This window comes from Bos javanicus, chromosome 5 (assembly GCF_032452875.1).
Source record: "Bos javanicus breed banteng chromosome 5, ARS-OSU_banteng_1.0, whole genome shotgun sequence".
NCBI classification, from domain to species: domain Eukaryota; kingdom Metazoa; phylum Chordata; class Mammalia; order Artiodactyla; family Bovidae; genus Bos; species Bos javanicus.
Window position 1 is genome coordinate 89,055,104 of NC_083872.1, and position 26,147 is coordinate 89,081,250.

At 40.3% G+C, this 26,147-nt stretch overlaps 1 protein-coding gene across 1 annotated transcript; it reads left to right on the top strand.

The window, feature by feature from the left end:
- The first annotated feature begins 2,861 nt into the window (after window positions 1–2,861).
- Window positions 2,862–21,268, top strand: LDHB (lactate dehydrogenase B). Its single transcript, XM_061417668.1, has 8 exons — window positions 2,862–3,159; window positions 5,869–6,003; window positions 13,209–13,326; window positions 14,793–14,966; window positions 16,793–16,966; window positions 17,846–17,963; window positions 19,492–19,615; window positions 20,897–21,268. The coding sequence occupies exons 2-8, from the start codon at window positions 5,875–5,877 to the stop codon at window positions 21,062–21,064; spliced, it is 1,005 nt and encodes a 334-aa protein (XP_061273652.1). The 5' UTR covers window positions 2,862–3,159; window positions 5,869–5,874; the 3' UTR covers window positions 21,065–21,268.
- The last annotated feature ends 4,879 nt before the right edge of the window (window positions 21,269–26,147 follow it).

Sequence of the window (26,147 nt, forward strand, 5' to 3'; positions counted from 1 at the left end):
GTTAGAGATAACCAGCACCGTCAGTTCTTCATTTTATAAACAGATGCTGCTAGTACAGTTTCAACTTGAGTGACAACCCACCCACTATAGACTCAGCTTCAAGAAGTTTAAGTATTGAAAACATGCCTAAGAGATGGGAAATAAAGAAAAATGACTCTCTCTCTCTCTCTCTATATATATATATATACATATATATGTGTGTGTGTACATATATATACATATATATGTGTGTATACATATATATACATACACAGACATATAATGTATGCATGTGTTTGTGTGTGTGTAAAAGAGTCTGAATCAAGTCTGAATCTTAAATCCTTGCTCATATTGTACCCCAAGTTTAATAAGTAACTAGCTATGAGAGACACAGGTATCTTTCAGATATTGTGTTATTTGTATATAAAAAGATGAAAAAAAACCTCAAGTAATTTATAATTCTAATAAGCTCAATCTGGTTTCATAACCACAGAAGAACAAAAACAGAAAAAAAAAAATAGAATTGAAAGGATTCCCACAGGCAGGCACACAGACAGTGGCAAAACCAAAGCTCTTTCTGGTTCTATTCTTAACTCACAGAGTAACTTGAGGCCAGTCACTCAGACTCTGGGTATTCATTTGGATGACATGATGTCAAGGTTTTTATTCCATTCTAAAATTCTATGAATTTGGTTTTAGAAACTGTTGATAATCTGGTGACAGGACTTCCTAGGTGGCTCAGTGGTAAAGCATCCGCCTGCCAATGCAGGAGATGCAGGGACTCAGGTTCAATCCCTGGGTTGAGAAGATCCTCTGGAGGAGACAATGGCAACCTACTACAGTATTCTTACCTGGAGAATCCCATGGACAGAGGAGCCTGGCAGGCTACAATCCACAGGGTTGCAGAGTCGGACACAATTAAAGCAACTTAGCACACATGCACACAAGGGGTAAGAGTTAATCGCTCAATCATGTCTGACTCTTTGTGATCCATGGACTGTAGCCCACCAGGCTCCTCGGTCCATAGGATTCTCCAGGCAAGAATACTGGAGTGGGTTGCCATTTCCTCCTCCAGGGGATCTTCCTGACCCAGGGATCGAACCTGGGTCTCCCACATTGCAGGCAGATTCCTTACCACCAGGGAAGCCCTTAGCACACGCACATAGGGGAGAAGTAACTTTTACTCCACGCTCTTAAGACTCCCTGGCTGGGTCTGAAAAGTAAACTGACAAAAACAGGTTAACAAGAGAAAAGCATTTATTGAATCATTAAAATTTTGTTAAAAGCATTTAATTAAATTTTATTAAACTTTTACACATACATGGGAACCCTCACAAAAAGAAGCTCCAAAAAATTGACCCAGAGGAGAGAAGTTTTATAACTTTTAGACCAAGAAACAATAAATTTGTGAAGAATTTGACAAGACAGGGATTTGGGCTAGGAGTAGGGATAGTGAAAAAGTGGTTAGAAAGTGAAAGGTTAGCTTAACAAAAGTTTGTTTATACACATTTCCCTTCCTCCTGGTAAAGGAAAGGTACCTATCACAGGGGAGATTTGTCACTTGCTCTCAGGGAAGAAGGGTGATATAGGGGGAGGGGAGGTCAGAGAAAACTTCTTGATCCTACTGTTTCCTCAACCCCTTCAGTTTAAGATATTCAAGATGCTAAGGTACCATATTTTGAGGGTGGTGTGTCCTGAACCCTACCAAAGGATTTTATTGTATGAATCATAGTATATAAAATTGTCTTTCACACTTCATACATAAAAAGATCACTGGTCTAGGTATACAATTCTCAAAAATCTTTGATGCAGGGGTGTGTCCCCTCCTGGCAGTCAGAACTGCAGATGGAGAGCTCAGTAACTGATTGTGGAGGGAGGGGATGGAGATATGGTAGAGGAAGAGCTACGACCTCTTATTTTTTCTCATCCCGTCTCCTTCCCAAAGATATGCAGTAGCAGGGCTGCCAAGAAAAAACTCCCTTTCAAATGCAAGAGGTTTCTGAGATTTCTGTACCTGAAAACATATTAATAAACACACACAACTGAATCCAAATCTTTAGGAAACTTTCACCTGCTTAATTATTCATTCATTCAGTCATTCATTCACTCATTCACCAACACTGTACTGAGGTACCAGGCACGGGGCTGGGTGTTGGAGACACAGAGTGAATGAACACATGAAGCCTTGGAGTCGCTCAGGGACTAAGAGAAACTGCATTTCACTCACTAGTGGCCCAATTATATGCCCTTGAGACTATACAGATTGGTAGAGAACTTTAAAATGCAGGCACTAGGCCTCACTGACTTCACAAGCAAGTGTGTGTTTGTACGTGTGTGTGTGTGCACACACACACACACATGCTCAGTTGTGACTCTTTGTGACCCGGTGGACTGTAGCCTGCCAGGTTTCTCTGTCCAAGGAATTTTTCAGGCAAGAATACTGGAGTGGGTTGCCATTTCCATTTCCTCCTCCAAGGCACCTTTCCAACCCAGAGATCAAACCTGCCTCTCTTGCATCTCCTGTATTAGCAGGCGAATTCTTTACCCCTGAGCCATCAGTAGGCAATTATTGCGTATTTGCTGAGTTAAGGTGGGAAAAACCCTTACATCAAAAGAACTTTATATCAGAGATGAGAAGAAATGAAAGTCTAGCTTTATTTTTAAAAACATCCAGAAGCAGGAGTATTATTCCAGAGCAATAACACACACCAGCAGCATCTCAGATTATAAGAGTGGTCCTCTAAAGTTGACCTGGAATGCTAAAGAGAAATGTACTACTACTGGGACTAAATTTATCCAATCAAGAGCGTGAGAGTCCAAAGGGTTGAAGACGGCCAGGTTTCAGAAATAACGCACCCTCTGTGTGCAGGAGTCTTTAAGCCCGGAGGCTAGCAGTGACCGCGGCCGCATTAGCGGCCAGAAGGTGACCTCCTCAATTAGGCCGAGGGAGGGCGTGGGCGCACCCGAGCCCTTGTCCTTGAAGAGGATTGAGCGAGCCGAGGGGAGGGGTGGGCGGTGCTCGGGTTTCCAATCACAATAGAGGAAGCTCGGAGGCGGCCAAGGGGCGGGTCCCGCCTGCTCTTCCTCCCTCCTTGCGGATCCTGCGCCGGAGGAGACGCACGCTGCTGACTTTGTCTTCGTGCAGCCCTTATCACTCTCTGGAGAACTTTCTCTCCCCTGGTAGGTTTCTGCTGGGACCCTGCATCCTGGCTTTGCGGAAAGACCTGGTGGGACTTGTGCAGCAAGACTCAGCGGGGGAAGGACCAGGAAGGACATCTGAGCTCGCGGGCCTGGAGCCCTGAGCATCCGGATCGGGTTGGGGCGGGGGCCCTGTCCCGGGGCTGGGGGGACCCGACGGAGCCAAGGGCCTGCGCCCGATCTCTGGGCTGTGTCGGCCGCTCATCGCAGCTCCCGGCCAGCCTGTGCCCTCCCGGGGGACGGATTTGTTGCCCTTGCGGCTACATCCCGGTTCTACGTGTCCTTGATGGGTTCATGGCGGCCGCATCACCCTCGGTGCCTGCTGGCGGGCGCCCGGACACGTGCCGGAGGAGCCGGGGGAGGGAAAGGCGGCCAGGCGACCCGTGAAGCTGGGGGGTGGGGTGGTTGTTGGCGCTCACCACCTTGGGCCTGGAGAAAGGCCCGGCTTTTCGGGGATGAGAGTGAAGGTTGATCTTGGCCCTGCCCTTAGCCTCTCCCCAGCCCTTCCTGGAGCGATGGGCCGGCTCGTTTCTGGCCTTTTTTTCCCCTTGATGCTTCGGATGCTGTTTATTTACCGGCTTTGGGTGTTGAGAGTTTAGAAAAGCCTAGATTTTTCCCCGCTGGAGACCTTTTCTGGGGAGATCCGTGGTGGCTGCCTCCCCTGGTGACCTGAGCTCAGCGCTGCGGCGCGAAGAGGAAGAGGTGGCTCGTGGGCGGCCGGCAATGCGAGCTGGAGGGATGGAGCGGGGGAGGGGAGAGCCGGCTCTCAGTGGAAGAATTGCAGGGCAAAAATTGGCTGTTTAAAAGGTTAGAATCGAGATAGTCTGCAAAGTGGAGCTTTGTTCTGAACTTAAGGCACGGGTTCTTTTCTAGTGATTTATATCCACAGAAGGGGCAGGAACATGGGGATGAAAAGGACCAAATATCGATTATTTTTACCCTGATTTTCATTCTTTGCCCTTAAAAGCCTCCACTGATCTTGAGACAGGCCTGTGTATGATATAAAACATTTTCTTGTCATGTCTTACAACCCTATTAAAAAACCCCTGTTAAAGAAAAAAAAAAAAATTAAATCACATTTCTGTAGAAAGATCTGAAAGAAAATCTGTACTGGTTCAAGCCTCTACAATGTCATTTCTGAAATTCCCCAGATAGTTTAAAAGGTCTGTCTGATCAACTAATCTGTATTTCTAGAGCAGTCTTTATGGATTTTTATTTTCCACTGCTTTGCTGGATCCTCTATACCTAGAACATCTTAAACCAATTAGTAAAAATGCCATGATGAAGAGAAACTATGCGTTTGTATCTCAGTTCAGCAGGAGAGGCAGCATTCATTCTTCGGATTCTGCTCAAAATGCAGGACGTGTAAATTTCACTGCAAGGTCATCTATTTGTGGAAACATTTGCACACCATTGTATATTTCTTTTTTCTCTAGTATCCAGGAGAAAACTGCCAATGTGCTTTGGAAAGGCAAAACAATCTCCCAGTATAGACCCTAATGACCTGGGGGGGAATGTTTTTTGGGGGAAAATAGCTATAGAACAAAACAGTTGTCTCCAAATTCAAGTAACTTTATTCCAACTAGGAGTCTTACTGACTCTTACCTAATATATACAATTACTCAACCAGGTTTTGTTACTTAGTCCTTTGCAGATGAGAAACAAAAAAAGAGACTGGGAAGCAGCCCTACAATTTGAAAGAGGGACCTTGCCCTGCCACGTGGCTGTCTGCAGCAAAAGTAAAAGGCAGACATAAATAATAGACATTTTAATGGGTTATAATTTTAAATGATACTTAATTTTGAAGAAAGGGCTTTTTAAAAAAATATCATCTGAAGCCTCTCTTTAAGAATGCAGATTGATACAGTAAGTTTCACCATTTGTTTTATTTATCCAGAAAACTCACCTGATAACCTGATGACACAGATACAATTGGTGTTACTTGTATAAATGCTTCCTAACAGTTTCCTTTTTTTTTTTTTTTAACTTTAATTTTTTTTTTTTTTTACTTTAATGGCTGGAAAGAAACTGGCTCAAAGGCTGGTGTTTTCCTTCTGTGGTCCCCTTGGGGGAAAATGTATTGAGTATCTACCCACCTTCCAGTAAGCTTCCAAGGCACACTAAAAGGAATTCAAAGTAATAAGTTTTACAGATTTTATGCAAACATTATTTGTCACTACTTTGTCGTCAGTGAGGCCTCAGTAGAAGAAGAAAATAGACAAACCAGTTGGTCCCTATCTTCTAAGAGTGATAATAACCATTGGTAGTAGAAATTATATTCATAAGTAGCTCTTTTAAACCAAGCTTAAATATGGGTTAATACTGGGCCCTAACGTAAATAAATATTTTGTAGGGAGCATGGAAACCAGTCAGCTAATCTAAATATAAATGTTGTTTATACAGTAAATGAATAGCCAGAAGACAGTTATTACAGCTTTGTTAAATACTGCTAGATAGTCATAGACTGAAGAGAAGAACCCAAACTCTAATGGGCTTCATTGAGATTTTTGTCTTTAATTTTTGTTAGTGGGTCACTTTTTTTTTTTTTTTAAAGAAACTCTGTGTTCTGGAATACCATTAAGCTCATTTTAAAAATGTGTTTCAATTCAAACTTGCAACAGTAACATTACAAGTTCCCCTTCCTGTTTCTCAGGTGGATACATGTATCATATTTTGATTGTTTTCTTTCAGGGCACAATGGCAACTCTTAAGGAAAAATTGATTGCACCAGTTGCAGAAGAAGAGACAAGGATCCCAAACAATAAGATCACTGTAGTGGGTGTTGGACAAGTTGGTATGGCATGTGCCATCAGCATTCTGGGAAAGGTACTTTCGAAACTTCATACGTGATAGGTAGTTTCATCATCTGTATGCAATCTCTTTAGGCTTTTGAGAATTTGACTGTATCTTTAAAAGGTTTTTTTTTTTCCCCTGAAAAAAAAATTTTTTTTTAAAGAAAATTAAGTTTCTCCTGTTGTTTATTTATTTTAATTTATTATTATTATTTTTTTTTTACTTTACAATATTGTCTTGGTTTTGCCATACATCAACATAAGTTGTAGACCTGGTAATACTTTATCTTTAAACACATTAGCAAATATTTCCTGAGAGAATGACATTCTTATCTGATACAATAGACTTACTGTTCTCAGTAACACTGATTAAACACTATTATCTATTATACAGTACCCAGATTATAGTTCTCCAGTTATCAGAATCATATTTTTTCTCCCCTAGTCCAAGATCATATTTTTATATACTTGTCGTGTCTCTTTATTCTTCCTTAACCTGGAACCTAGCCTTCCTTCATCTCTCATGTTACTGGTGAGTTTGTAGAGACATCAGTTTTGTAGGATGCCCCTCGATTTATGTTGGTCTGATGTTTGTAACTGAGTTCAGGTTATATTAGGGGTGACATTATGACCAGGTGATGGCCTGTCCTTCCCAATGCATCACATCAGGAGGTGTGTAATGTTATCTTGCCTCGTTATCAGCACAGTTGCTTTTTGAGGTCATGGAAATATCCTATATTATTCCCCTCAAACCTTCAGTCAGTTGTTTAATTTTAAAGTAATTTCAAATTTACAGAAAATTTGCAAGAATATTTTTTAAAAAGTAAAACCTTCATATTCATTTCACCCAGATTTACCAATTCTTAATGTATTTCTGTTTGTGTGTGCACACAAGTGTGTGCCTGTGTGTATGGGTGTATGCGTGTGTGTGCACATGTGCATATGGGGCTTTTTTTCTGAACCCGTTGAGAATAAATGCAGATACGCCTTTCATTTCCTTCTGTCTGAGTACTTTTCCTCGGAATAGGACATATTCTAACATAATCAGTTCAGTTATCAACATCAGAAGCTTTAATACTGATAACATGCTTCTAACACCTTCCACTCCTCTAGATTTTATTTCCCCACATACCTCCATAGACTTTTAGTTTGCCTCCTCTCCTTATTCATTGAACTGATGGATATACTTTCTGAAGGCTGTCTTAAATGTTTTTTAGGGGGAACCCCTGCCTCAAAAAATGCTGCTGGGCCTTCGGTAAAACACACTGTCTTTTTGTACTGTATGCGAAGGCTGCTGGAATAACTCCTAGCTGAGCGTATTTCTATCTACAGAATTTAAATTCTAAAGGGGCAAATTCTGAATCTTCAGAATTTTTTCACTGAGGAAGAAAATCATCAGAGAAATCAACTAAAATGTGTAGTGCATGCCAATTAAAGTTTTATTCTTTTGCATTTTTTCTGGCTGGTTTAATTTCTGACTAGGTTTCCCTAATTTAGGAGAATAGCTGCTCCCCAAATTACAGGGGAATTAAATAATCACAATTTAATGTTTACCATTCATACCAATAAAAATGGAAAAAAATATTCCAGCTTACTTTTCTTTTAAAATATTTACTGTGTACCATGTTTTAAGTGTTTTGTTTAAAATGCTTTATTTAAACAGTAATCTCAACAAATGGAAACTGTTCATATCCTGTTTCCAGATACAGTAGTTGAGGCTTGACTAGATTAAGTGGCCTACCTGTTATCACACAGTTGGTAATGGTTGAGCTGTATTTGAGCCCAGACTCTGAACTCTTAACCACAGTAACTCTGCCATTTCTTATTATTCTATGCTAGTATGGGGGCAATTAAAGACAATTTTTTCCTTTAATTGAAGTATAGTTGGTTTACAATGTTGTGCTAGTTTCAAGTGTACAGCAAACTGATTCAGTTATACATATATATATGTATATTTTTTTCCAGGTTCTTCCTCGTTATAGAGTATTAAAGATTTTCCATTCCTTAAGCTAAACCCAAACCTTGGACATTTTAGGAAATCAGCAATATATCTGAGCTATCATGATTCTCTCGGAACCTCTCTGATTGTTTCAATTGTAAATTCAAAGTCCTCTTTGATAAATAATGTAATTGAGACTCTGCTGTTATATAATACTTTGGCCCAATTCAAGTGCTTGAGAACCAACCAGGCCCCTAGCACAGTAGGAATCTTTCAGCTGAGCTTCTGTGAAGGAAGGACTGCCTTGTTCAAAGACCATTTTACTAATTAAAAATGTTTAAATCTTCTTGTAACGGGGAAGGATTAGAGTCAAAGTTGTTATTACTGTTTGGTAAGGATTATAAGCCCCACTCCTTTAATAAGAAAGATACCCAAAAAGAGAGAGAGAGAGAAAGGGAACTAGCCAATTCTATTTTGTTAAGTATCTATATGTTACTTTATTCCTCTACAAAATTTCTAGGGAATGTTGTCATCTCTATACTATTGGTGGAAAAACATAAACTCAGAAAGATTAAGTGCCTTGATTAAGATCTCAGAGATCTTATATCCCTGATGTGGTTTACAGAGGATACACAGTGCTTTGGCCCAGAAAGGGGATGAGCTAGGGCATGAGATTGGCTGAGAAGGTCCGTACCTTGACTGGGCTCATGGAGGCACCAGAGTCCAGCCTCCACCGTGACAAAGGTGCTGATGTTTTCTGCTTCTCTTGCCCATTTTCCACATCCTAATAGCCAACATGGAAACCATAGTGAGCTTTTATAAAAATAGCTCCCCGCTTAGAACTGCACACATAAATGAAATACAGGGAGGATCTTTTCTCTGCCTGTCTCTCAGAGCAAGGCAGGGTGTGCACCTCCAGGGGGTACCATTCAGAATGTTGTGGATTCCTTCCAGTGCTGTGCGGTGGCTGGTGCCACCTCTGACTTCATCTCTTACCTTCTCCCCTCTTCAAAGCACTAAGATCATCGTGGCTTCAGTATTAGCCACTCAGTCGTGTCCAACTCTTTGCAACCCCAAGGACTGTAGCCCACTAGGCTCCTCTGTCCATGGAATTCTCCAGGCAAGAAAACTGGAGTGGGTTGCCATTTCCTTCTCCAGGGGATCTTCCCAACCCAGGGATCGAACCTGGGTCTGCTACACTGCAGGCAGATTATTTTGTCTGAGCCACCAGGGAAGCCTATGGCTTAAACCTTTTTATTTTTAAAAAGTATTTTTAAAATTACTTCATTTACTTGGCTGTGTCATGTCCTAGTTGCAGCCTGCAGGATCTTTTGTTGTAGTGTAGGCTCTCTAGCTGTGGCACATGGTCTCTGGATTGCATGGGCTCAGTGGTTGCAGTGCATGAGCTTAGTGGCTCTGTGGCATGTGGGATCTTAGTTCCCTGACCAGGGATCGAACCTGCACCCCCTGCATGGGAGGCAGATTCTTAACTACCAGGGAAGTCCTTTAAACCCTTTTAGAACTTGATTTCCCTTCCTCTGGAATGACTGCCTTGGATCATCAGAGTTAACTCCCTCCTGTCGTTCATATCAGGCTTTGCGTACTGGTCTTCCTTGATCATCCAATACCAAGTAAGCTTCCTTCCATTTCCTTAACTTCATTTTGCCTAGCACTGTTTATAGCATTTCCGTGATCAGAACCATCTTAAATTGTTTGCTTCACTCCTCTCCCCTTCCTGGTACATTCCATGAGAGCAGGAACCTTGTCAGATTTGTTCATTACTATAGTCCTCACTAGTAGAATAATGCCTGGCACATTGAGTAGTGAACGTGTATTAAATAATGGATATTCCTCTTACTAAGAAATGGCACTTATGTCTGGTCAAATTTTGATCAGAGCTTTTCCTTTTTCATGGTTTCTGCTGTCGCCCCTACCAATCATAAGGTATGTGCTTTGGCTGCCAAGACCCCATCACGTTGTCAAGGTCATATAGAGTGTCCATGTGATTATTCTGCCCTTAGCCTCTGACCAGCTGTTTTTGGCTTGAATGTCTGTCAGTCAGCTGTAGTCACATTCTTCTACAAGCACAGCATACAGAGCAATGTAATTACAGACATACTGCAATGTAGTTTTTGCAGTGCAAGACTTGGCCTAAAAGTGAAACTTAATTAGAGTTTGGTGTTTGTACAAGCATAGACAGGCTAATGGAACAGACTCAAAACCCAGACACAAAACCAAAGAATATTTAATACAAAGTGACATGCCAGAGAAGAAAAACAAATTATTGAATAAGCGGTGCTTGTCCATTTAGCTATTTGGGAAAAGTTATACCTTTTCCTCCCACAAAATGTCATGCAGACTAAACACTTGAATATAAAAATGCAGAATGCAGCCATCAAATATTAAGGCACTGGTAGCAGAGTTGGATGTGACTTAGCAACTAAACAGCAACAAAAACAACAGCTTGCTAGCTCGGGGACCAAGAGGTAGGTTGTGGCTATGTCTGGTCCACACAGGACTTAGATTAAGAGATATTTTTTTTTTTTGGCCAAGCCGTCCAGCATTCAGGATCTTAGTTTCTCAACCAGGGTTTGAACCTGTGTCCACTATAGTGGAAGTACAGAGTCTTCACCACTGAACCACCAGGAAAGTCCAAAGAGACCATTTGTGTCTTATGTTAAACACGCTATCAACAAATGTTGTTCCTGGCTTCTAACTGATCTTGTTCCTCAATGAGTTAGTGCTTTTGCAGTTAATCTAAGTCTTGATGTATTGATCATTTTAAAATATGCAGCTTAAGTGGAATATACATGTGGTAAATTCATTGGCTAGTATACACTATGTGAATACAGAAAGATTTATTTAAGCCCAAGTGTCAGTACTTAGTCACACATCTTCGTTTGCCTGCCTCCCACTGGGAGGATATTCAGTCACATAAATGCAGCTAAATTCAGCGCTGCAATTATTTTCTCCAAGTGTTGGATCTCTTCCTTCCTTGCCAGCTGACTATGCACTTCTCCGCCAATTCTCTACCCACTGAAACAAAACAGAGGATCTGAGATCCTGTGACATCCTTTTCCACTTAAGCCCCCAATTGTTGTGCCCCTTGACTTCAACAGCGCACATGTGATGTCCCCAAAATAAGAGTGACATCCCCAGTACTTGGCACCTGAAAGGAATGGTTATGAAGTTCTCTGGAATGAATTTAGGGCTCCAGAAACACAAGCGAGGGCTTTGTGTGATCTTGCAGAGGAACGAAACCATTTTAAGTGTTAAAAACATATGTAAGTGAAAAGGGGTGAACATTAATGCCTGCATTTGACATACATGGAAGGAGAAAATACTTGACAGGGAAGCCTGGCGTGCTGCAGTCCATGGGGTCACAAAGAGTCCAACACGACTCCATGACTGAGCAACAACAAAGCGACCCCCAGGTCATAAAAGGGTCCTTTGAAGTTGGCAAGTGAATCAACTGCTTAGAAGTAAGAATGCATTCAGTCGCATGGAAGTTTGAGTCTCAGAGAAACCCTCCCAAGCAAGCCTATTGTAGCTCGCTGCTTCAGGCCAGCCGACACTGGTTTTCTAGAAACAGGTGACAGTCTTTATTCCTAGGCTCCTACCTGGAGCAGGACCTGCTTTGCTGGCAAGTTAACTGGGGCAAGTTTTCTTATTGGCCACCTCACCTCTCTTCCTCTGTCTCCCCCTCTGCTGCGCAGAGCCTTCCTGACCCCTCCCAATTCCACATGGATTATTTTATCTTAGCCTTGAAAGCACTTTCTGAACCTGAGTTACTTTATACTTTTTTCCCTTTACATAACTTATCAAACTATCCTTCACAGAGGATAGTTCCTCATAATAAAGGAACTATATTAAGTTCTACATTGTTGTGGATCATTTCTAATAATTACTAGGCTAATTATTTTGCTAACAGCCTGAAAAGCAATAAAGGCCAGGATTTGGGTGATAGGTCAATGGGAAGGGTAATTACTTTTATTTAAGAGTTTGTAGGGACTTCCCTGGTGGTCCAGTGGTTAAGACTCCCATGTTCCCAGTGTAGGAGTCATGGGTTTGACCCCTGGTTGGGGAACTAAGATCCCACATGCTATAGGGCATGGTCAAAAATATAATTTAAAAAAAAAAAACAGAGTTTGTAAATTATGAGTTTTCACAAGACAACTGACTTATTTATTTTTTAAGTTTTTGGGCCATGTTGCACGGCATGCAGGGTCTTAGTTCCCTGACCAAGGATCAAACCTGTGCCTTCTGCATTGGAGGCATACCGATGTTAAAAGCTGAAAGGTTATTTAAACACAACTAGATCTCTTGATGCAAAGAGTTGATTCACTGGAAAAGACTCTGATGCTGGGAAAGATTGAAGGCAAAAGGAGAAGGGGGTGGTAGAGAATTAGGTGGTTAGATAACATCACTGACTTAATGCACGTGAATCTGAGCAAACTGCAGGAGGTGGTAAAGGACAGGAAAGCCTGACATGCTTCAGTCCGTGGGGCCGCAGAGTCAGACACAGCTGAGCGACTGAACAACAGATAACAGCTCCCTTTTCCTGAGAAGAAAAGATTGAGGACTTGCTGAAAAGCAGACAGGATGATTGATTGAGGGTATTACTTGGGATGGATGGCACAAGATGACAGTCGGAATAGAAAATAAAAAAACATTGAGACTGACCAAGTTGGTCTTGAAAATGTATGGAGAATTCACTAGCCTTGGAGCCCTGTGCCCCTGACTCTTTCATCAGCAGGAAATTCAAGTTGGTCAGAGCCAACCTGAGGGTTCCTAGCTTCAAGCAGGCCTTCAAAGCCTGCTCTGAAGTGAATTCAGCCTCTTGTTTTAAATGAAATCTGCCCTCTCTAAATCCCTCCAAACTAGGAGTGACCTTCAGGATGGACACAGTGCCCAAAACTGTTTCTAGCCCTTTGCGAGTCTCTTTTTTTTTTTTTTTTACCGTCACTCCCCTTTAATATGAAGACTTGAGCACCCTGAGACCACTGTTGAACCACAATACTTGCACGTTTAGCTTCTTAATTATATCAAGCTCACTGAATGTCCATTGAGCACTAGAGGTGAAATTCTTTTTTAAAAAAATGGCATCAAATATTAATAGTTCATTATTCAAAACTTTCCCTCATCAAATTGTTGAAAGCACACCTAATTCCATTTTAAAAATTCTTCCCTAAGTTTTTAGACATTGGGCATTCCCATTTCAAGGGTATTTGACTGAAATACTGTGAATTGAGGTGTCCTTGAGTAGCTTGGGGTCCTAACAGCTCCTTTTGTGTTTATAGTCTCTGACTGACGAGCTTGCTCTTGTGGATGTTTTGGAAGATAAACTCAAAGGAGAAATGATGGACCTGCAGCACGGGAGCTTATTCCTTCAGACACCAAAAATTGTGGCAGACAAAGGTAGGCTCCTTTCATGCCTGAAGTGATCAAATAATAAATTGATATCCTCACTCCCTGAGAGAAAACAGGTTTTCCCATCCTGGTGAATCTAATGTCAGCAGTTTCTTGTTTCCTTCTGGGTCCAGTTCATCCTCAGGGACAATCATAATTGTTATCTCTGTAAAGCCTCTCCCTGGTGCCTTGCACACATACAGTGCATAACATTTTAGGAAATTGGATCCAAATGCTTGCTTACACATACTTGAGAACAGGGATGTTTTAAATCCGAAGAAATATTTGCACAAAATAATTTTGAGTGTCTCAAAGAAACTAAATAAATTCGTATTCTAGCCATCTTTGTTCTGGATTAATGCATTTATGCAGTAATACGGCTGTGCCTACAGATAGAGTAATGTCCAGCCTCCAAAATAATTTCTAACAATACTACTACTAATAGTGTATGTGTCAATCACTCAGTCATGTCCAACTCTTTGCAACTGCATGGACTCCTCTGTAGCCCCCCAGGGTCCTCTGTCCACGGGATTTTCCAGGCAAGAATACTGGAATGGGTTGCCATTCCATTCTCCAGGGGATCTTCCCAACCCAGAGATCGAACCAGGGTCTCCTGCATTGCGGGCAGATTCTTTACCATCTGAGCCACAGGGCAAGTCCACTACTAATAATAAGTAGCTGTTACTTACTGAATTATTAGCATTCTGGGTACTGTGAAACTTGTTGCATGTCTCATCTTCACTGCAGCCCTGTGAAAAGTGGGTCCTATTACCCCCGTTTTATGGAAGAGGAAGCTGATAAATTATTAGTAACTGTCAAAAGTCACATAGCAACATGGTTTAATTGTATGAGTCATCCATAAGTATTGAGTCTAATGACCATACCAAATCAAAATGTCTGTAATTTGAGAAAGGATTCACTTGCTTGGGGAAAAAAATAAAATACTCTCTAGAGAAACTCATTGCTAAAAACAATAAGCTTATTTAAAATATTGAGTATTAGAAATTAAATTTTAGCCAAGAACAAACACTTGAGTGCCTTCCTTTGCCTTCACAGATTGAATTAACATTACAAGTCTACAGTTACCTTCCAATTGCTTTTTTGTTGGATGACTGCCAGTTGAACTTTGCATTCACTGTTTATACTTTGTGTTATTACTGACAATCCAGTATTCTCTAAAGCCAATAGGATTTTGAATCTGTTAGCAAGAAACATAATTTAAGGCTGTCTGTGTTTCCTGGGTTCATTTTCTGAGCCAGTGTTATGGTCGGAATGGTTCCATATCACTCAAGAAGGAAGAAGCCATGAAACACTGGTGTTGCAACTCAACACGTTATACAGAAAATGTAATTCTCACGTAACGTTCCTCACATACGTTCCATGAGCTTACGTATGTTTGGGTCCCTAGAGCACCTCATACGGCATGTTTTGATGCAGAGTTGTATGTGAAGTCCTTTTCTCCCCTCTCCTTCAAGATTACTCTGTCACTGCCAATTCCAAGATCGTGGTGGTAACTGCAGGAGTTCGCCAGCAAGAAGGGGAGAGTCGCCTGAATTTGGTGCAAAGGAACGTTAACGTCTTCAAGTTCATCATTCCTCAGATCGTCAAGTACAGTCCTGACTGCATCATCATTGTGGTTTCCAACCCAGGTATCATTGTGATGCCTTAAGGTTCAGTTCTGTTCAATACAGTACTTTGGGATTTTTTTTTTCTTTTCCTTTTTTTTTTTTCCCCTTTTTTAACTTATAAAAAGTCTTTTCTGGTGTTTGGCCTAAGCAATTCACGTGTCTTCCGTTAATTGGCCACAGAGAGTGATGTTTACAAAACCACTGGCACATTCCCAGGCCACATGCTGAAGAATGTGAGAAGAGTTTTATATAAAACAGTTTCATCTCCTTATTTTATCTGGGTTTGTTGGAAAGTCTAAAAGATTTTAAAATTTTCTATCAAGATTATACTGGGATACAAAATTTGAATGTGGCCCCAGTTTGGAAGAAGTATTTTAGCATATTTGATCATCTGTTTTCCAGAAAATGCACTTTAGTCTTCTAAAATTCTTGAAAATTAAGTTGACTGATTTTTTTTTTTTTTAAGGAATTAAAGAAAGCCATTAATTAGTCTAGGTTTAAAGATGGAAAATAGCCTGTTGATGGACAAATAACATGTTTAACACCAAATGTTGTAACTTAAAATTTCTGATTAGAAAGAATTGTACTTTTTCAGCCCAAAGAGTCAAAATTCACTGTTTCACACTTCTTTTGCCTATAGTTTGCCACCAAACTTACTTTTTATTGGTAAGCACAGTAGATAAATATGTTGTTAAATGGTAAAGCTGATTATCTCTGATACTTCACTTAGAGAAACATTGTAGGAGCCAGGAAAGTCCTTACAGTTTATGGGATATTGAGAGTTTGGAGCCAGCAAGACCATCTTGGCTTGGAGTTTCCTGGTCAACCTTGTATCTAAAATTTCTCATAAATAGAGAGTGGCAAATAGATGCAGAGCATGAATGACAGACAGCAGACACATATGAAGTTGCTACATCCTGTGCTTAAGGCAGACATTATTAACTGGTTATACAACTTTTCCAGGTATAGCTTCAAAGTCTTAAGTCTCCAGGGAGTCACTCCTACTGAGTCAGTGTTGCCAAGGAAGAGGTTATAATATCCAGGCCAAAATGACCTTAAAATATCTCATCCAGTGTCTGTATATGAGAGTGGAGGTGGAGACTTGCCTTCCTGGTGTGCACATTTTCCTACTTTTTACAGCTTAGCCTGTATAAATGCTCTGCTCTTCTCTAGCCCGGCAGGTTTTACCTCTGTGCCACACCAGAATAAAGGCTCTGTCATTAAATTCTTTCTGTTAAATACTGCTGCTGCTGCTGCTAAGTCACTTCAGTCGTGTCCAACTCTGTGCGACCCCATAGACGGCAGCACACTAGGCTCCCCCGTCCCTGGGATTCTCCAGGCAAGAACACTGGAGTGGGTTGCCATTTCCTCTAATTGTTTACTGAGTACTGTCTTGTTCGCAAAGGTAACTTTAAGCCGCGTGCCTTGGTTGTTTAGTAACCTATAGCTTTCGGTTTCTGAAAACAGTTGTTACAATCCTGGAATGTTAGAATTGGAAGAAATTTAAGTGATGATCGAATTCAGCCCTTTTTCTCTTTCTTTCCATATATAGTAAATTAATCTGCAGGACTCATATATTCTTGTTTCCAATGATAATGTAGATTAAAACCACAATATTGCATTTTCCATGTTTTACAATCTCTTGACTATACAGCTTAAAAATTTTTCTTATCTTTCTAGTCCCCATGGTCCCTAATTCCGAAAAGTCAAATATTCACATCTTTCTGGCCACATCTCATTTGGGGGATGGAGCAGAGGGGAGAGGAGAAAACCAGGGCACCACTGCTTGACATAGCAGTTGACATCAGTTTTGATGTACTTACATATATTATTTTAAAAAATTTTAGTGGATATTCTCACATATGTTACCTGGAAACTAAGTGGATTACCCAAGCACCGTGTGATTGGGAGTGGATGTAACCTGGATTCTGCTAGATTTCGCTACCTTATGGCTGAAAAACTTGGCATTCATCCCAGCAGCTGCCACGGATGGATTTTGGGGGAACATGGCGACTCAAGCGGTAAAAAACAAAACAAAACGCAGTGTTTGCTGTGAACTAGGATATTGTTCTTGCCATTCTGAATTTTTTGTTTGTTTTTAATTGTAGTTTATATTTTCGCATACATCACATTATAGATAAGTAATTGTGAGAGAATACTTTGATACTGACTAGGTAAATATCTGATTCCTTATCAGTTTATTGCCTCATAAGTTTAGTATCCACAAATGATTCTTAGTTAAATATTATTTAGATAATAATGGTTTAAAAATAGTTAAAAATTATTACTATGATAGTTTTGAAACATTCTAATTCCATCATTTCATCTTAAACATTGAATATTATACATTGAATAGGCTTATTGTATAAAACTGTAATAATCTAAGACATAATGATAATATTGGTTTTACTAAATCCACCTCTGTCCAATATGCAAGGGGCTATTTTCTCCCTAAAGGTTAAGGTGTACATTTTTCTTTGAAAAATTAGTAGTGTAATTCTGGTAGAGTGAACTTTGGTAGTGTAAGAATTGGGTCTTAAAATTGTTACTTATTTTTTAAAATATAAGCAGGTGGAAAGTTCAGAATTTCTCAAACCCAGAGTTTAGGATAGTCCCGAACTAGAGTCCCTCACGATTTCACAAACCCACAGAAAGGGAAGAATTTCATAATGCCTGTTAGTCTGACACAGCAATTCTGTTTGCATCAAAATGGTTGAAAGGTTAAAGGTCAGATTTGAAGGCAAATGTTAGTCTCTGGGGGGAAGTGAATTGGAGTGAATTGTCATTGGAGCAGTTAGTGGGTAACTTGCATCAAGGGTGAAATCTGAACTAAGAGAAGGAAAGATTTTTTAAAAACAATGTCAGAGATAAAATACTTATCTTTCCCCCACCCCCAATAGTGGCTGTGTGGAGTGGAGTGAATGTGGCAGGCGTTTCTCTCCAGGAACTCAATCCAGAAATGGGAACAGACAATGATAGTGAAAATTGGAAGGAAGTGCATAAGATGGTGGTTGAGAGGTAAGCGGGGGGGAGGGGGGCTTGATTTAAGACAATATCATCTCAGACAAAATCGAGAACACTTTCCATGGCTGCCTATTCAGATAAACTTTTTCCAAAATTTTGTTTTCCTTTTTAAAAAAAAATTTACTCTTTTTTTTGTTTGTTTGAGGGAGAGTGGTTTTTTTCCCCTTTTTTTTCATTTTTTAATTATTTTTTCTTTTAGATAGACTCAGCATAGCAAATATGCAGCTGTTACCTTCTGAAAGAGGCAAGGCTGACTTAACACTGGTCAAACTTGCTATGCTGGTGCCCCTAGGGAAAGCAAATATTTTTCCAGAGAAATTCTGTTGTAATAGGAGTGAAACATGGAATTCACAGATGACAGAGGTGGCTTATTTAGAAAACTAAACCTAGGCACTGTTGTGTCATAATTGACTAAAATGATACCTACTGATTGATTGTTAATAGTTTTCAAGCTATTAGCAATCAGCAGCTTGAACATTGATTCAGTGTCTCTCCATACCCAACCGAGGATGTCCCCTTTCCCCTGTTTTTTTAAAACTGCCTTTTGTGACTAACCATTCTCTCTATGGGCCCTCATGTTTATCATAAAATAAGGTATCATTTTGGACCAGAGTAAAGACTGTGGGCTTAGATTGAAATTATGGGTCTTTTGACGTTGTATAATATTGGGAAGCCATTTAACTTTTAAGCTGAATCTCAGTTTTCTCCTCTACAAAGTCTTAAGAAGGTGTTTATAAGTCTGTTTTCTCAAATATGGAATCGTTTCATTTAGTTCAATTTTAAAGACTTTTTTTCCCCCCAAGAATTTGACCTGTATATGGAGAAAAAGGATCTTTAAAAAGTTGAAAGAGTTCTTAGGATTTCATGAAGATAAACCCAGTGTAGCTCACCCAAGGTCTTTTAATTAGTGATACATTGCGTTAAGTCCCATTTTTCTAGTGCTCAGTTACTCCTGCCACCTAATTCTCAAGTCCAAGTGCCTTTGTGGGTTCAGAGTGTATGTAATTTGTGCTCAGATAGTTGTCTACAAGGTTTTGACATCACTTTGCTCTTAAGTTGTTGGTCGTCGCATTTTAGGTGACAGTGATCAGTGGCCTCAAAGGGACCTGAAAATCAAGGTGTAATTTGTCCTTTGAATGTGAATGTGAAGGTTCCTTTACTTTCATTGTTCCCTGATTTTATTAGTATCTTTGGAAATATTTGTGTTTATAAATAAGATTGGTTGCAAAATGTACATGCTACCAATGTAATTTTAAAAATGGCTATTTATACAATAAACTACTTAAATTTGTCAAAGCGTTTACATAGTACCAACCATGTAGTTTTAAATATTTTACATATATATTAACTCATTTAACAAACTTATGAAGTAGATACCATTGTTACCCTTATTTTACAGAAGTGGACCCTGAGACAGGTAGTCTAAATCATGTTCTCAGGATGACAGAGTTAAGAGACAGCAGGAATCAAACCACCAAAGCATCTGGTCAATTATCTCCTTAATGGGTTTTTTTTTCCTTAGTGCCTATGAAGTCATCAAGCTAAAAGGATATACCAACTGGGCTATTGGATTAAGTGTGGCTGATCTTATTGAATCCATGTTGAAAAATCTATCGAGGATTCACCCAGTGTCAACAATGGTGAAGGTAAACTGTTACAAAATATTAGGTGGTTTCTCATTGAGTATTCCATAAGTAGATTAATTTTAAGAAGGATGAGATAATGTCTCAGTCCACAGTTACTTTTCATCTCAAAGTTTTATGGAAACTGTTCCTTTCTATCAGAAGCTTAGGCCAAAAGAGCAAAAGTTTATAGAAGCTGAGACATCAAATGTGTTTTTATAATTCTCCTTTGTATAATGTGCCAAATTAAATATTAACTCTGAGTCTTATTCAGCATATTCTTAGATGATTATTTGAATAAGTTTAATAATTTCATTTCAAGTTGGTATATTGTAAACTATAGCTTGGCTTTGTGGTATATAGCACTGATACCTTAGCAAATTTAGCTTAATTCAGAAGCTATGGAACAGTTAAGTAGAAATTGATGATTATTTTAAAATAAAACTGAGATAACTGACTCATTTTCTGCAAGTCAACAGCAGGAGTGAAAAAGTAAGGGAGAAAATGCAGTAGACTGAAATAAACAGAAGAGGTAAATATAGAAGTATTTGGGGATAAATCATAGTATCAGATGTTTTGAGGATTTTTTTGTTATTGCTGTTTGGCTTTTTGATACTATGGCAAAAAAAATTCAAGCAAGTATGGCGAAACTGGATAATTGCCAAGTCCATATATAAAAATTTGCTTACTGCCTCCACTTTGGTGTATGTACAAAAACTTTCAGAGCTAATTTAAGAAAATCTTAAACTCCCTTGATTAATGTACTAAAATAATTGCATAATTAAATTAATCCTGTGGGTAAATTACTTAATACAAACCAGTACAGTGTTTGGGGAATTGTGTTTTTGTTTTTGTTTTTTTTTCCCCAGCAATTCTTGAGTGTTCCAAGAATCTTGCCTTTGTGTGACTTCCAGTTACTTTCTTGGACCTTGTAGGTCAACTACTACCTAAAATCTACTTAACTAAAGAGTTTTCAGGATACTTAAAATTACATGAAAAACAGTTCAATAAGAACCACATTTGAATGTGATTTAATTTGAAGACATACAAGCAGAGGGGTGTCAATGAGTTTGATAAAGTACTTAAAACATTCTAGTTTTATCATAGTGTCTATTTGTATATTCTGTGTACAAAATCAAATTTGAAATACAAATATTAGAGATAGATAGGCCTGTCAGTGATAAAAACTAAAGGAGTTTATGCTTATCAAATTTCCTGCAGTTCGTCCTGTTCAACCCCAGGCCCTGTGGTCATTCTTACCTGTGGTTTCATTTCTTAATCGTGGTGCTTTTCTTGTTCTGGCAGGGCATGTATGGCATTGAGAATGAAGTCTTCCTGAGCCTTCCGTGTATCCTGAATGCTCGAGGGTTAACCAGTGTTATCAACCAGAAGCTGAAGGATGAAGAGGTTGCTCAACTCAAGAAAAGTGCAGACACCCTCTGGGGCATCCAAAAGGACCTGAAGGACCTGTGACTTCCGGCTGCAAGGCTGTAGACACTTAGAACTACAGTGTGATTAACCACGAGCCTTTAGTTTGCATCCATGTACATGGAGCACAGTTCGCTTTTGTCTTCCTAAGTCTGTGAATCTGGGCTCCCAGAATCAAAGCCCATGCTTGCTTTAATGCTTGCAAGATGAGTCCTTGAACAAATCAAATAAACCACCTAGTGTAGTGTGCTCCTGTCTCTCGAATTCTTTAATTTCTAAAAGATTTCCATCTGTCTCTCTTTTTTTTTAATAATAGTTCTTCCCCCATATCATAACTTTCCTTAAATTCTGTCGTCTCCATCTCATCCTGTACTTCTTCCACCAAACAGCACTACAATTCTTTGTCACAACATGTGCTGTGCTTTTGTTGTCCTAAGAATATGTTACCATTTTTTGGTTTCGTTTATTTTAAATTTATTTGGCTGTGTCAGATCTTAGCCATGACATGCAGGATCATTATTGTGTCGTGCGGGATCTTTTGGTGCAGCACATAGACTCTAGTTGTGGCTCACTGGTTTAACTGCTCCGTAGCATGTGGGATCTTAGTTCCCCCTCCAGGGATTGAACCTGCATTCTCTGCATTATGCTGCTGCTGCTGCTGCTAAGTCACTTCAGTCGTGTCTGACTCTGTGCGACCCCATAGACGCAGCCCACCAGGCTCCCCCGTCCCTGGGATTCTCCAGGCAAGAACACTGGAGTGGGTTGCCATTGCCTTCTCCAATGCATGAAAATGAAAGTGAAGTTGCTCAGTAGTGCCAACTCTTAGCGACCCCATGGGCTGCAGCCCACCAGGCTCCTCCATCCATGGGATTTTCCAGGCAAGAGTACTGGAGTGGGGTGCCATTGCCTTCTCCATCCCTGCATTATAAGGCAAATAAATTCTTAACCATTGGACTGCCAGGGAAGTCGCAAGGATTTTTTTTTTTTTTTGAGAGTGGTTTCACAGCAAAATTGATGCAGAGATTTCCCATTAACACTTGCCCTTGTGTTTATGGGAAATCTGTCTATGAATATATGTATATGAACACATATTCATAGCTTCCCCTGTTACCAGCATCACTCAGAGTGGTGTGTTGGTTATAGTCAAAGAACCAACATTGCTATGACATCCAAAGCCCGTCATTTACATTACGGTTCAGTCTTGGTATGCATTCTGTGGGCTTGGACAAACGTAAAGTGACATGTACCCAGTATTTTCACAGCCCTGAAAATACTGAGGGTACCATTGTAGGTTTACCACTGAAGAAAGAACTAGAACCAATGGATGACACTTACAAAGAAGTCCATTTTATTTCTTTTAAAGGACAAGCCTCTAAAACGGCTTTCTAAAATTGGGATTAACTTTGTTATAGTTGGTCCAGTTTGATAATGAAAAAGGAAAGTGGCCTGAATTATTCACATCCAGGCTACTGGGAGACAGCTTAATACAGGGGTTAGGAGGGGGCCTTAATGCAGACTTCCTTTAAAAAATAGAGTCTACTTTACATGTAATATCTAGGGGTCAGTTTTGATAGTGTTAAAGGCATGGGATTTGTTATCATGTAAACCTGGATTTCATTGATTAACTGCAGTTTGGGGCAAGTGACCTTCTTTACCCCTAAGCCTCAGTTTTCTTACCTATGAAATAGTGGTAATAATAGTACCTCTTCAATATGGTAGGTATATGAATTAAATGAGAAAATGTAAAACTTAAAGCACAATGCTTGAGTCTAATAGTATTTTAGTGCTTACTGTTATAAGTGATTTCAGTTCAGTTCAGTTCAGTCCCTCAGTCATGTCCAACTCTGCAACCCTATGAACTGCAGCACGCCAGGCCTCCCTGTCCACCAATTCCCGGAACTTACTCAAACTCATGTCCATCGAGTCGATGATGCCATCCAACCACCTCATCCTCTGTCGTCCCCTTCTGCCTTCAATCTTCCCCAGCATCAGGGTCTTTTCAAATGAGTCAGCTCTTTGCATCAGGTGGCCAATGTGATTTGCATATATATAATATATATATAATATATGTGGTTTACATATATATTAACTCATTTAAGTCATCCTAAGCTGGCTTAAAACTCAATGTTCAAAAAATGGCATCAGGTCCCATCACTTCATGGCAAATACATGGGGAAAAATAGGAACAGTGACAGACTTCTTAGGGTACAAAATCACTATGTACGGTGACTACAGCCATGAAATTAAAAGACACTTGCTCCTTGGAAGAAAAGCTATGACAAACCTAGGCAGCACATTAAAAAGCACAGACCTTAGCTTGCCAACATAGGTCCGTCTAGTCAAAGGTATGGTTTTTCCGGTCGTCATGTACAGATGTGAATTGGACCATAAAGAAAGCTGAGCCGAGAAGAATTGATGCTTTTGAACTGTGGTGTTGGAGAAGACTCTTGAGTCCCTTGGACTGAAAGGAGATCCAACCAGTCCATCCTAAAGGAAATCAGTCCTGAATACTCATTGGAAGGACTGATGCTGAAGCTGAAGCTCTGATACTTTGGCCACCTGATGTGAAGAATCTGACTCACTTGAAAAGACCCTGATACTAGGAAAGATTGAAGGCCGGAGGACAAGAGAATGACAGAGGATGAGATGGTTGGATAGCATCACTGACTCGATGGACATGAGTTTGAGTAAGCTCTAGGAGTTGGTGATGGACAGGGATGCATGGCATGCTGCAATCCATGAGGTTGCAAAGAGTTGGACACGACTGAGCAACTGAACTGAGCCATAAGGTAGTGTTTCTGCACCTTGGCACTATTATTTGGAGCTGGAATATTCTGTATTGTAGGAAGGTCTTCTCTAGTAGCTCATTTGGTAAAGAATCTGCCTGCACTGCAGGAGACCCAGTTCGATCCCTGGGTCAGGAAAATTCCCTGGAGAAGGAAATGGCAAACCACTCCAGTATCCTTGCCTAGAAGATCTCCTGGACAGAGAGCCTGGTGGGCTGCAGTCCATGGGTTGTAAAGAGTAGGGCATGAATGAGCAACTAACACAGTGCATCACAGGATGTTTGCTAGCATCTGTGGCATCTACCCTCCTGATGCCAGTTACACACCCCTCTCCCCAGTTTTGTCAACCTAAAATGTCTGCAGACATGTCAAATTTCTCCTGGGAGCAAAATCACCCCCAGTTGAGAACCACTGCTCTAAAGTATTTGAATCCTCATTTTACAGATAAAACTGAAACACACACAGAGAGTCACACAGCTGCTAAGTAGTGAAAAGTTGTTGCTGAACCATGAAAGACGCCAGGATTCTTGGCCTCTGAAGAATTCAAGCTGGGACCACATAAAGCTCTTGATTGCTCAGAGCTTTATGTAATAAAGTTTTATTAAAGTATAAAAGGGATAGAGAAAGCTTCTGACATAAACATCAGAAGGGGGCAGAAAGAGTACCCCCTCGCTAGTGTTAGCAATGCAGTTACATACTTTTTAATTACTTATTCAGTTCAGTCGCTCAGTCATGTCCGACTCTGTAACCCCAAGAATCACAGCACACCAGGCCTTTCTGTCCATCAGCAACTCTCGGAGTCTACTCAAACTCATGTCCATCAAGTTGATGATACCATCCAGCCATCTCATCCTCTGTCGTCCCCCTCTCATCCTGCCTCCAATCCCTCCCAGCATCAAGATCTTTTCCAATGAGTCAACACTTCGCATGAGGTGGCCAAAGTATTGGAGTTTCAGCTTCAACATCAGTCCTTCCAATGAACACCCAGGACTGATCTGCTTTAGGATGAACTGGTTGGACCTTCTTGCAGTCCAAGGGACTCTCAAGAGTCTTCTCCAACACCACAGTTCAAAAGCATCAATTCTTTGGCCCTCAGCTTTCTTCACAGTCCAACTCTCACATCCATACATGACCACAGGAAAAACCATAGCCTTGACTAGACGGACCTTTGTTGGCAAAGTAATGTCTCTGTTTTTTAATATGCTATCTAGGTCATAACTTTCTTTCCAAGGAGTAAGCGTCTTTTAATCTCATGGCTGCAATCACCATCTGCAGTGATTTTGGAGCCCAAAAAAATAAAGTCTGACACTGTTTCCACTGTTTCCCCATCTATTTTCCATGAAGTGATGGGATCAGATGCCATGATCTTCATTTTCTGAATGTTGAGCTTTAAGCCAACTTTTTCACTCTCCTCTTTCACTTTCATCTAGAGGCTTTTGAGTTCCTCTTCACTTTCTGCCATAAGGGTGGTGTCATCTGCATATCTGAGGTGATTGATATTTCTCCCAGCAATCTTGATTCCAGCTTGTGCTTCTTCCAGCCCAGCGTTTCTCATGATGTACCTGCATATAAGTTAAATAAGCAGGGTGACAATATACAGCCTTGATGTACTCCTTTTCCTATTTGGAACCAGTCTGTTGTTCCATGTCCAGTTCTAACTGTTGCTTCCTGACCTGCATATAGGTTTCTCAAGAAGCAGATCAGGTGGTCTAGTATTCCCAACTCTTTCAGAATTTTGCACAGTTTATTGTGATCCACACAGTCAACGGCTTTGGCATAGTCAGTAAAGCAGAAATAGATGTTTTTCTGGAACTCTGTTGCTTTTTCAATGATCCAGTGGATGTTGGCAATTTGATCTCTGGTTCCTCTGCCTTTTCTAAAACCAGCTTGAACATCTGGAAGTTCACAGTTCACGTATTGTTGAAGCCTGGCTTGGAGAATTTTGAGCATTACTTTACTAGCATGTGAGATGAGTGCAATTGTGTGGTAGTTTGAGCATTCTCTGGCATTGCCTTTCTTTGGGATTGGAATGAAAACTGACCTTTTCCAGTCCTGTGGCCACTGCTGAGTTTTCCAAATTTGCTGGCATATTGAGTGCAGCACTTTCACAGCACCATCTTTCAGGATTTGGAATAGCTCAACTAGAATTCCATCACCTCCACTAGCTTTGTTCGTAGTGATGCTTTCTAAGGCCCACTTGACTTCACGTTCCAGGATGTCTGGCTCTAGGTGAGTGATCACACCATCGTGATTATCTTGGTCGTGAAACTCTTTTTTGTACAGTTCTGTGTATTCTTGCCACCTCTTCTTAATATCTTCTGCTTCTGTTAGGTCCATACCAT